This window comes from Populus nigra, chromosome 10, assembly GCF_951802175.1.
Source record: "Populus nigra chromosome 10, ddPopNigr1.1, whole genome shotgun sequence".
NCBI lineage: Eukaryota > Viridiplantae > Streptophyta > Magnoliopsida > Malpighiales > Salicaceae > Populus > Populus nigra.
Window position 1 is genome coordinate 15224943 of NC_084861.1, and position 12726 is coordinate 15237668.

Here is a 12726-nt window from a genome sequence, read left to right on the forward strand (position 1 = left end):
TAAGAAATGGTTTACAAAATAGTTTTAGTTTTGCAAGGAGATACTTTGCAAATAAAGACTCTAACCACCTCTAAGATCAGGGTGGCCTAATTAAACACAAATTCGTAACTAGAAACTGATGGAAATTTATTCTTAATTTAGATAATAGAAACTGCAAGCATCCTTCTCCTTTCGTGCGTGCTTCAATTAGCGAATCCGTATAAAGCTCGTACACCCTGAATATCATCCGCACGCAAATCCCTTTTCGCAATCCCAGAAGGAATTCCGGAAGACATGATGGCATCGGCATTTGGATCATCATTGTGGTCAAGACCAAGAAGATGTCCTATTTCATGCACAGCAACAGATTCCAGGTCCATCTGGTTAGGTCCTGGGTTTTCACTCCAATTTTCATCCGCATCGAAATGGAACATTGCATTACTAGCTGGTGGAGTAGCATGCGCTACGACCCCTTGAGGACCGTCAAAGGCTTTACCATCTTTATGGTCTCGGCGATGGAATCCAATTACAATATCTGCAGGGGAGCTACCGCTAACTTCCTGAAAAGTGAATTCGGTGACCTGTGCCCATCTTTGAAAAGCTTTTGCGCAGATGGACCTTATGTTCTGTGCAGCCGGGACTTGGACACTGGAACGAAACGTGTACGTCAATTGCCTTTTTGTCCATCTAGGATTTCCAGGAATGAAATTGTAGTGAGCTAGTGTGTGGATGGACTTGTGAGTATGGTAATGCTTTGTGCCATTGACAACATCCGGCACGCCACATCTAGGCTGCATCATTTCGTGCACTGTACTATTGTCTAGGCTTCCTGTAACGTTCAAATGATGGTTCTGCTGATATGCCTTGATTGCAGACTCTAAAAGGTCATCAAACTCATCGTCATTGGCATGGTTATGGCCCTTCTTTCCTTGATGACCGTAGTTCAAGTATCCAAATTTCTCAAGATATCTTTTGAGCTCATGAAGCCCTTTGACAGATCCATTCTTGTGGCATCCCTCCAGGTGTTTGACGAACCCAAAAGGATCTCCACTTGGTTTTGATTGAATGGTGCGTGATTGCATCGCAACAAGAAGTAAAATGGCTACAAAAATCGGAAAACTTCTAGCTGTCATTGTAGACATCAAATCTAGGACTCTCCTTCACTTGTGGGTTCGAGAGGAGAACTTATGGATGCTAGACATTGATAATCTGGCTTGTTTATATAGCGCTCCTGCCGGGCAGTTCCCTTCCAATCTCGACATTTTAGCTTCCTTGTTGAATGGGGCAAGTCTTTTTGCCCGTCAAGAGGGTTTAAGGTTTGGTTATGAAATGCGTCCAGACGTTGTTTTTCTAAATTTTGAAAAAGTAAATTTGTGGAATGATAAAAATTCTCTCCTTTTTTTCTTCTTTGTTTTCATCAATCCCGATGGGCCAATAAATTGTCTGTGCTTGAAGTATTTGTCAAGTCTTCCTCCATAGAACCTAGAGCATGGAATATGGAATTAAAACTCTAGTTTGTTTGACCAAAATATAGAATTCAGTTCCACGGTACTGGCTTCATGAACCAAGAGAATGTTGGGAATTCCGACCGGTGATGTACTGATATTTGCCCCTTGGAGGCTAAGCACACTGACACAATATTTAACGTGGTTCGGCAAAACCGCCTACATCCACGGGAGAGGTTCATTTTATTAGAGATAGAGAAAGGATACAATAAATACATGTAGAGGAGGAGGATTACATCCACTCTACTCAACTCATCAACTCTCTTGCTGCATTTGCAGCTACTGCAATGGCAGCAAGGTTGCTGCCATTGCAGCTCCTCACTTTCTCTCTTCTTCTCTACATTTCTTACAACTCTCACCATTTTGCTCTCACATAATGCCTCTATTTATAGGCATTTCATGGCAACCTTCTTGCTTTGTTGTCAACATTGATGGCTGCCAACTCCTACTCTTCTTCAACAAAGGTGGCTGCCAACTCCTCTTCTTCTTCAACAAAGGTGGCTGCCAATAGTCAATGGTTGGTGCCAACCATTTGCTGCACATGCAATGGCAACCAACCTAACAATCACCTCCTTTGCCATTCATGTGGGGCAACTGTCATCTTGCTTCTTCAGCACAGGCTTGCATCTTGCAGCTCTTCCAAGCTTACCATTCTGAGAGCGTCTATGGCCGAGTTTACAGGTACTCGTCAAACCTTTCAATCATCAGAGTTACCAAAGCACACCTTTTCTCACACAAAAGGATCACTACAACCAGATGGTCTGCCACTTCACATCTGAAGAGTGTTAACGCTTGTCTCTAGAACACAACATTCCCCTTCGAACGTATCAACCATGCTCGGTCCGGAATGATCAAGCCTTACACCAAGGCTTACAACACCCCCTCAAACGGAAATTTCTATTTCCAAGTGCGACAGTCATTATCTGAGTATCTCAATATGATCACGAGCTCACCACTCTTCCAAGAGTCTACTCATCCAGGAGTTGCGCCTGCCCTCTGTTCCACCCTAGGAACCACGCCTTACTTCTCCGTGAGTCTCTCGCTCTTAGTCGTAAGAGTCCAGGTAGCTCTCCACCTTCACCTATGGGGGCAGCCCATTAAAGGTTGATCCATATATGTCTTCATACTCTGAGTATTACAATGCCATTACCGAGCTCACCACCTTGACAAGAGTCAACTCGTTCCCGGAACCTGCGCATGCCCTCTGCTCCTTCATAGCAGCCGCGTCTTAATGCTCCACAAGTCACACACTTATTGTCCAAGGCAAATGTCTTCTAGCTCATTGATCTTTAGCATAGGGGCAATATCCATGAAAGTCAATCCTGCATTTGTCTCCATACTCATCATAGCCACTTCATTGGCTATACACTTGTCCACTCATGTCTAGCCATCACATTGGCTCTGGGGCATTCTGAACTGGGCTTACATCGTGGCCCACACACCTTCTCCTTAGGTGTCTCCGCTCGTCGTCATGCGGCGGTCTAAACTGGGGCTTCTATCACGGCCCTCACACACCTTCTATCTAAGGTGTCTTCACCTTTCATAGGTGGTTGCATCCTCCTTCAGCTGAGATGCTTCAAAGTGGCTCCAAAAGTCTCTACCACCATGTGCACTATGGGAGAGATCATTGTCACTGATTACATAGAAAGAGAAACCTGCGGTATACTCCTCGCAATCCTCCACCTCGATTTTTATGTTTGGAGCTTCTGTGCCTTTTGCTTGACAGCTCCACCTACACCAATTCTCTTTGGTGTCTTCGCCTTTCATCATAGGCGGTCGCCTTATATCACAGGCATTTGCACCTCCTCAATTAGGTGCCTCTGCAACAGCTCTCTTTCCATCCTTGCATGCATTGGAAAGGTCTTCGCCTGTTGTCTTCATCAAGAGCATAAGAGACTTTCTGTTGTACAAACTTTAACAGTCTCTGCTCTGAGCTTCATTTGGGAACTCTTCTTCTCCTTGCACCTGTTGTCTCATTACGGTACCTCGTTGGATCCTACGGGTACTCCTGCACAATCTCCGTGTGCCCTCGTGCAATTTCTGTTCTCCAGGTTTCTCCCTATTCCTTGCTTATGTTTGACAGCAGCTCATCCTGTCACAACACTTGTCCAACTCAAAATAGGGTGCCAATCTTTATCCCCTTGCTGTATTTCTCTTCCATTATCAGGGTCTTCATCAATTCTCCCCTCGAGAAATCACAGTCACCGAATCTAACTTCTTTGGAGAAATCACCACTTCATCAGATCCTTGAACCTTCGGAACCCAACTGTTCCCTTGTGCCGTTATCCTGCTAGTCTTCAACCGTTTCATTACAAACTGCTATATATACAAAAATAGTACCGTATGGATAATCCTTCCACTAAGCAAGTTCCCAGGAAAGATTGGAGGGGTCACACTGGTCCCGCTTAAAACCCAATCTCCTAGACAGAACTTCTCAGGTCATATCTATCCATCGTACTGTCTTTCCGTATATACAACCATTTGCTAGCTTTGTCCCGGCTTTCCTTTACAAGTGATCTGGAATATACTGATTTAATACATGATTTCTCAACATCTGGCGAGACTACCAGTTCTTAGATTCGTCAAGATTGGTCTTCGTCAATTTCCACTCTTCACCTCAAATTATCCACATGACCGGGTGTCCAGAGTGTCCCAATTTTGCCTTCCCTCAAGGCAATTAAAATTCTCCCCACTTAGCAGTTTAGCATATGTAATTGGGTAAACATGTGCACCTTCTTCTTCTTCTCTTCAACGACCACCATGATGACCTTCAGATGCCTCCTAATCGGGCAATCTCTCTTTAATAATTCACCACCACCACTTTCGGTCTCAAATCTCAATGATCGGACCGTACCATTGCATCCGGAACGATCAAATTAGCTGGAAACAAGTTTTAAATCGTCCAAATCGCATTTCAGACGGCTAAGATTTGATCAAAACAATTCTGGCCTGATCAACGACTCAGATTCAATCTCAGATCCGGTTGCACGTAGGATCAGCTACACTGGATCCTGTCCCTCAGCTCGCGGCTCGGCTCGGCTCCAATTCGGCTCGGCTCACTCGGCTCGCGACTGATGATGTGGTAGGTGGGTCCCACTTTGCTGACGTGTCTGCTGACTGGTCGATGATGTGTCTGTTGACCGTCACTGAAGTGTCTGCTGACTTTCGCTGACGTGTCTGTTGACTGGCGCTGACGTGTCTGTTGACTGGCGCTGACGTGGCACGCTGACTGGGCAGTCTCTTCGCCGGCCCGTGCGGCCGTTTTCCGACGTCCGATTTTGACGCCGTTTTCACCAGTGGCTTCGTCTCGGCCTCCTCTACACAGTGGTATGGTCAAAACACAATTTTGACAACTTTCATTTTTGAGCAAAAATCAAACACCACTTAAACCATCAGCTCTGATACCAATTGTTGGGAATTCCGACCGGTGATGTACTGATATTTGCCCCTTGGAGGCTAAGCACACTGACACAATATTTAACGTGGTTCGGCAAAACCGCCTACATCCACGGGAGAGGTTCATTTTATTAGAGATAGAGAAAGGATACAATAAATACATGTAGAGGAGGAGGATTACATCCACTCTACTCAACTCATCAACTCTCTTGCTGCATTTGCAGCTACTGCAATGGCAGCAAGGTTGCTGCCATTGCAGCTCCTCACTTTCTCTCTTCTTCTCTACATTTCTTACAACTCTCACCATTTTGCTCTCACATAATGCCTCTATTTATAGGCATTTCATGGCAACCTTCTTGCTTTGTTGTCAACATTGATGGCTGCCAACTCCTACTCTTCTTCAACAAAGGTGGCTGCCAACTCCTCTTCTTCTTCAACAAAGGTGGCTGCCAATAGTCAATGGTTGGTGCCAACCATTTGCTGCACATGCAATGGCAACCAACCTAACAGAGAATGGAATACAGAGAACGATTTTTAAGATTACGTACCATAAATGAGATTGGAAACCAGATATTTGGAATTGAATCCGAGCTGAGTTAGTAGTTGAATTGTTCAAGATTTTGATTTTGTGAAATGCGTTTAATCCGAATAATTTTTGTAGAAATTCAGTTCATCCAACTTGATCGAATCCAAACCTAACGGGTCTAACTGTGAGGGGGAAAAAATGTAAGAATTAAACACTGCCATCCAGAATTTTGTTTTTTTTTTTTTTTTTTGATCCTCATTACTCGTACTGGACACCCTGGAATGAAAATCAAAATCTCCAACTCGACCCTCACAACCACCAACTCTGATAGAAGCAATCAGGAGCCCTTTCTTCGTTCTTTCCAAGCTCAAGCTGTTGAGCTTTGTTTCCTCAATCCTCACAGCCACCAGGAAAGGGGTTTTGATTAAGTTTTCTCCATGGGTTCCTAAATTTCTTTATGCCTTTCTTTCGTGTTGCTGCATTCAAATTAGGCTAACATGTTGCTTTAGATGAATGTGGAAGGCTAATATAGATCCCGTCCTTATTCGTGATTTTTTTATTTAATTATGTATTATTGTGTTGGGGAGAGAATTTGAGCTCCTTCTTCTGCACGGGGACGGATGGCCCTATTCTAGAATTTCCGCAGTGTGGGAAAACAGTCAAGTCAAGTAGCAAGTCTTCATTACAAGTTTTCCGTGTAAATATAGTTTTTTTCAATTCAATTTTTGTAAAATAAAATTATTTCTTTGACTTTTTAGTTTCTAGTTTAATAAAAGTGAAAGAATACTGAATTTAGAGACAAGGGTCACTTTCTAGCAACTTGCGATTCGAGGAGAAAGAAGGGACATGTGATGGCATTTTGCTAGAAATGATCATGTCATGTCATGCTAAGAAATACTTCATCCTGATTGAACAAGCCTTGTTGAAAAAATATGATGATTATGTGCGTTTTCCAGGAAGTCACAGGAACAGTGGAGAGAAATGGTCAGCAGGAGGAGGAGGATAGAAATTAATATCCCACCTTACATGAGATGTGCCTATCTAGAAAGGAAAATATTGAAATATATTAAAATTATATTTTAAAAAAAAAATTATTTTTGAGATTAGTTAATCAAAACAATTATATTTTAAACAATATAAATTATTCTTTTCAGTCCAACCAATTCAGTCCAATTAACCTCAATTCAGTCCAATTGAATTCAATTAATTCAACTCAGCCCATTTTAATCCAATGATTTTGTCAAATTAATTCCATTTAATCCCTAATTAATTAATGATTCAGATTCTCTAAGGGTCCAAAATCCCAGCTGATTGTACTCAATCAATTTTCTAGCAAACTTTGAATGCAGTGGAAAAAAAAAACATGTCACAAGTAAAAATACTCAACCTCGATACATGACTGTCAAAAAAAATTTCTGAGTAAAAGTCTGACCTGATTAATGGAGTCGAGTCATCTTCGGTATGAAAAATTACTTGCCTCTCTCTACGGAAATGTCACACCGAGTTTTTGATCCCTCACCGAAGGCGGCCAGTAGGCCATTAGAAGTTGCGTAGTGAGCTTGTTGATTGTGAACAACTCAATGCTAAAATAGTTAAATTCCTCTGATTTGTAATGGAAACAAGATCATAGATAGATGATACATCTGCTCTCACTTATTTGCCTCATATTCTCGCAGATGATCCGCCTTCTCCTCCTTTTTCATTACTTTTATTTTAGATTAATTATATTCAAATTTATAAATATTTAAATTTATAACAAATATTTGATTTTTATATTAATTTATTTTATTTTAATTATTTTTCTATTTCTGTTTAATAGTTTTTAAAAATATATATATTTTAAATTATTACTAACATGGCTATGTGTCAAGGAACCATCTCAACCTAAAAGCTTAAGCTGTTAGGTGAGGTCCCAGGATATGATTTATATTATTCTCTAACACACCCTCTCAAGTGAAAGCCCTTTAGGCTTGAAACTTGCACAGGCCCACTTTACCTTGTGCTTAATTTTTATCAAATAAATGGGGATGGTGAGATTCGAACTCGTGACCACTTGGTCATCAAGGCTCTGATACCATGTCAAGGAACCATCTCAACCTAAAAGCTTAAGCTGTTAGGTGAGGTCCCAGGATATGATTTATATTATTCTCTAACACTATGGATGGTCTAAGACTATTGGTACACTCTAGAAAATTAGAAAAGAATTACTCAAAATGTCACCGCCACTATTTACTCACCAATGAAATAACATATGGTCTATTTGGCGGTTATATATCAAATTCACCGAAGAAAATACCGACGGACAAAAAAGATTATGTCGGTGATATGTAATATTCATCGATGGAGATCTTGGTGGAATGAAGCGTGTTAAATTTTTTTTGCGTGCTGTGTCTGTCAGTAAATCTATCGATAAAATTATTACCGACATATCACAAATCACAGACGAGAGTTTTTTTGATGAATGATTTATGTTAGGGAGCCGATCAGGAAAATTCATCCCGTCAAAGTATGAGTATAAATATGAACAGAAAATTCCGTCGGAGATAGTGCTCTCTTCAACAATCACACCAAAGTTGAAAAGGATTGGCATTTGCTATTAACATGTTTTGTTCAAGAAAAAATGTGGAAGAAAAAAAAAGGATATGTTTCAAGTCACAACCACTATTAATTAGTAAAGATAATTCAGAGTGGAAGATCCCCAATAACAAAAAATAAATAAATGTTCTTGTACTCTTACATAGACTTATTAAAGCATGCCATTAAAGGATGTGATGATCTGTGCATGTATATGGAACTGAAATCCAATCTGTGCAAGAATAGAATACTGTTCAGTATATCAACCACGCAGATGGCCTAACATTCTGCTAGCAGTGATGCAAGGATGGTGTGCTTTCATACAGTACCAGAACAGGCACCAAGGTTTTTAATTATAAGTCAGACATTCGAACGCGGTTTTTAAGCACAGGTCTATTTATATTCAATGGTGGAATATGTCTATGATATTGTGGGAAAAGAAATATAATTCCAAGCTAGTGTACCAGAAATAAGAAATATTGACTGAACAACCCAGTTTGTTGTGCAAGCTTAGCCCATTGTTAGCATACACGCAGAGTAGAAAGATATCTACCGCTAGCGGGTCAACTAGTTATGCTTAAGGAGACAATATCGTCAGCATAAATCACCGCAGGACAGCTACCAGTACATGGAAAACAAATACGTGTACTCAAGAGTGGAGCTCAAATATGAACAGAATGATAAAGAGTGGGAAATGCATGCTATTGGTCCCATCGCCGAAGTCAAATATTACAAGACACTTCTAAGTCAAAAAAGAAAAGGTGGGGATAAAGCTTGTATTCTATTGCATATACACAGAAACAGACGGTCCTCCACAGTACCGCCACCCCACCACCGACGCCCTCCTGTAAAAGTCAAGATTAACAAATGAGAGGCACTAGAAATTTAACAAACTTTTCAGAAACCATGTCTCGTCACCTTTACAATTAACGCCGAACTTTTCAAAAATCCTGTCTTGTTACCTTTACAATGCCTATATATAGGGTTACCACTTCAAGCATTTCCAGTCAACAGATCATACTTGTTTCTCATACACTGAGTGACACGCATATTAAACATATACATTGAGCCGTACGTGAGAGAATAATCTGGAAATGGCCTGCATATTAAGATTTTATACAATGTTTGTGTATTGTTGGTCTCTGCTTCTGCGGTGTTTTCTGGCATAAAAAGAGAGCCTTGATGCCAAGTTTGACATTCTCGAATGGACTGATCTAGAGATGAGGGGCTGCGTTGTGAACTTTGCTTGCCTTCTTTATAGGTGAGATTTTTCTCTCTTGTTCTCTTTTCTTTATGTATATTTTAATTGTTGGCTTCAATACTTGAGCCACTGTTAGATGTACAGCTCTTCTAGTGGTCCTAATATACTTACTGCCCTTCACTGTCGCGGGGGCGACGTCTTCTAGCGACGGCGAAGGCTCCTGACATGCCTCCTGATGAGAGGTGTTGTGTGTTGGAAAGGGTTTTTGAATTTAATCATAAAATTATGATTAAACTTAGTCGCAACCTAGTATTATGGTCACTAGGAACCTATGGTTTGCGAGAGTCTGAGTAAGGGACTGATTGTGTAAGGCGAAGACGCATCACCCCCAGTGCAACCTACCTAAGGTAAACTGCATTGTTGTTTGATTGTTTTTTCTAAGTCGGGTTTCTATTCTTTGGTCTTTTCTAATGCTCAAAGCAGATCTCTCTTCATGAGAGGGTTTATACCTTATCGGGTTAAATCCTAACCATTCTGAAGTCTAAATTTTAGAATCGCACGTTTATACCTTGTATCTTTAATACTTGAGGGTGTACTTTATCGTGTAATTTTACATCCATAAATATTAAAATTTACATCTGGATCATAAAAAAAGGATTGGAAATTTTTTTGACATGTTGGTCAAATCCTAATGGATAATCATAAACTGGTTACGATATCCATTTTTTATTTTTTTAAACATGAAAAGATACAATTTTTGTTTTTTTTATGAAAAATATGGTTGGAAAAATTTCAGGATTTGGCCGTATGCAACAAAATAGTTTTTTTATTTTTTAAAATGTTTTGAAATTTTTTTATTTTTTGAAGAAAACCGGGTATTTTAATACCGGATTTGTATTTTACAATGTAAATATATAACCCGATATTATGAAAAATTGGTAGAAAAATATGCGAGAAAATCACAATTTTCTTTGAAATGATTTTTTTGATAATTTTTGGATTAAAAAAAAAAGGTATAGTCCACTGCATGAATAGTGGACATGAATTATAATTCACGACCACTGTTCATGCGTGAACAGTAGGACGTGAATTATAATTCACGTCCTCTGTTCACTAAGTGAACAGAGGCAGCGAAGAAGAAGGGGAAGGGAAGAGAGGGCGGACAACCTGACGTGGTGGTGGTCTGGCCGAGGATGACGATGTGCTGCCGGTGGTTGAAGTGATGGAGGCCAGCATTGGCTATGGGAGGAAGAAGAAAAGGTTGCAGAGGAGAGAGAAACGGTGGAAGGAGAAGAGGGAGAGAGTCGCGGTGGCTTCTTGGTGGCTGGTTGGTGGTAGAAACGGTGGCTGAGGCTGTGACAGAGATGGTGGCTGGCGGTAGAGGAAGCAAAAGAAGAAGAAAGAAAAAAAACGCGCGTGAGGGGCTGCAGAGAGGAGAGAAAAAACAACGGTGGCTCTTGATGGTCTGCTGGTGGTTGCGTTGGCTTCCTGTGGTGGAGCTGAAGGTGGGAAGACCGGTGATGAGGGTGGTGGTGGCTGAAGACATGGTGTAGAGAGGAAGAAAAGAGAGGAAAACAGAGAGAAAGTGGCAGAAACCGGTAAGAGGCTGATTTTTTGGCTTATTTCGAACCCAATTTTCTCCTCCCTCATGCCATGAAATCCACCTCTATTTATAGGTGGTGGAAAAGAGCAATCTTTTCTACATAGAGGAAAAATTTTCAGCCCTTGATTTGATTGGGAAGGATCTCAACCGTTGGCTCAAAGTAGGCACGGTACACTGTCAAATATGCAAAAAAAACTGCCTGAGTTGGCATGTTTAGGCCGGCTCCGACACCGATTAATTGTCATTCAGACTGAAATATTGATATGGAACTGTAGAGGAACTGTAGAGGATCATTTTCGTGCAAGTTTGGTTAAATTTGGTGGACTTTATATGCACTAAATGCACCTGCAAAGTAGGTAACCTGAGCAGTTATTTCAGAGATTTAAAGAAAAAGATGAACAGTTCCAAAGTTCTGATTTTGGCCAAAGTTCATTTCAGTCCTTCATCTTTCAATTGCTTTCAATTAAACCTCTAATTGACCCTAAAATTTTGTAATTAAGCCCCTGATGAACTTCAATTGGAGCCCTGAAGTTACGCGCCTATTGCGATATGGGCCTTGGTCTCGGATTTCTTCAATTTAGCCCCTAATTGACCCAAAAACTTCAATTTTCTTGTAATTTTGCCCCTGATTTCAATATATTAACATGGTAAAAATTAAATTTCGTCTCTTAAAATTTCAATCATCTCAATTAAGCCCAAATTAGGCTTCCAAACTTATTTTTTCACCAATTGAGCCCCAAATAAAATTAATTTGACCCATTTAAAGTATAATTAAGTCCTTGCACTTAATTAAATCCCAAATTAATTCTGGAACATAATTAAAATTCAATTTGACTCATGATTAAATCAATTTAGCCTATTAAAAATTTAATTATGTCCTTGAACTTAATGTTTATACAAATTTGTCCAATAATCCTTGAATTTGCATCTTCTCTCTATTTTGGAGCATAATATGGTACAATTAGATCTTGAATTTCCTCAAAAAAAATGCAGCTTTATTCTTCGGCCTATTTTCTCCACGTTGCCAGCTTTTATTTTATTTTTTGATTTTTATTTTAAAAGAAAGTAAATTTTTTGGGAATAACCCAGAATTGGATTATGACATTCACCAAGGAATCTGAAATTCCATGTCCACTTCTAATGTATATACAGCATGCTGGTCACCAGTAATTCAGAATAGCAGATCACTCTTACACAGACTTAAAAAAGCATGGCATCGAGTATGGAACTGGAATTCAATTTGTGCAAGAATAGAAGACTGTTCAGTATATCAACCATGCAGATGGCCTAACATTCAACTCGCAGTGATGCAAGGATGGTGTGCTTTAACACCCCAGAACAGGCACCAAGGTTTTTAATTACAAGTCAGACATTCGAACACGGTTTCTAAGTACAGATCTATTTATATTCAGTGATGCAAAGTGTCTATGATATTGTGGGAAAAGAAATTTAAATCTATTAATTCATAAGTACCGTAACAGCAATAAGAAATATTGACTGAACAACCCAGTTTGTTGTGCAAGGTTTGCCCATTGTTAGCACACACGCAGAGTAGAAAGATATCCTTGTAGTAGTTGATGAACATATTCTCAAGGAAACAAAGGTTAAGATAAACAAACCACTAGACAAGCGCTAGTGTACGAAAATTCCATGTACGCCGTCGAAGTGGACTTCAAATAAAAAATATACTAAAACATTTTGGGTGGATTAGAGAAGTGTGTTTGTTTATCTTTTTTCCATTTCGGTTCCTTAACTTTTGTTTTCATCAATTGAGTCCTCCACAGTACCGCCACCCTCCACAGAAACAGAAACCCAAAACACGCGTTCCTTTCTATAATAGGTAAGATTACCAAGTGATCGAGAGGTCCTAGGAATTTAAGAAACCTTTCAAAAACCGTGTCTCGTTACCTTTACAATTCATGCCATACTTTTCAGAAACCTT

General features: G+C 40.0%; 1 protein-coding gene across 1 annotated transcript; it reads right to left on the reverse strand.

The window, feature by feature from the left end:
* Nucleotides 1-44: 44 nt before the first annotated feature.
* On the reverse strand, nt 45-1230 carry LOC133704069 (metalloendoproteinase 5-MMP-like). Its single transcript, XM_062128806.1, has one exon. It carries the CDS (start codon nt 1119-1121, stop codon nt 183-185), a length of 939 nt encoding a protein of 312 aa, XP_061984790.1. The 5' UTR covers nt 1122-1230; the 3' UTR covers nt 45-182.
* Nucleotides 1231-12726: the final 11496 nt, after the last annotated feature.

What these genes read in the sequence shown, in the direction of transcription:
- LOC133704069 (XM_062128806.1), bottom strand. Translation starts at nt 1,121, where the DNA reads ATGTCTACAATGACAGCTAGAAGTTTTCCGATTTTTGTAGCCATTTTA.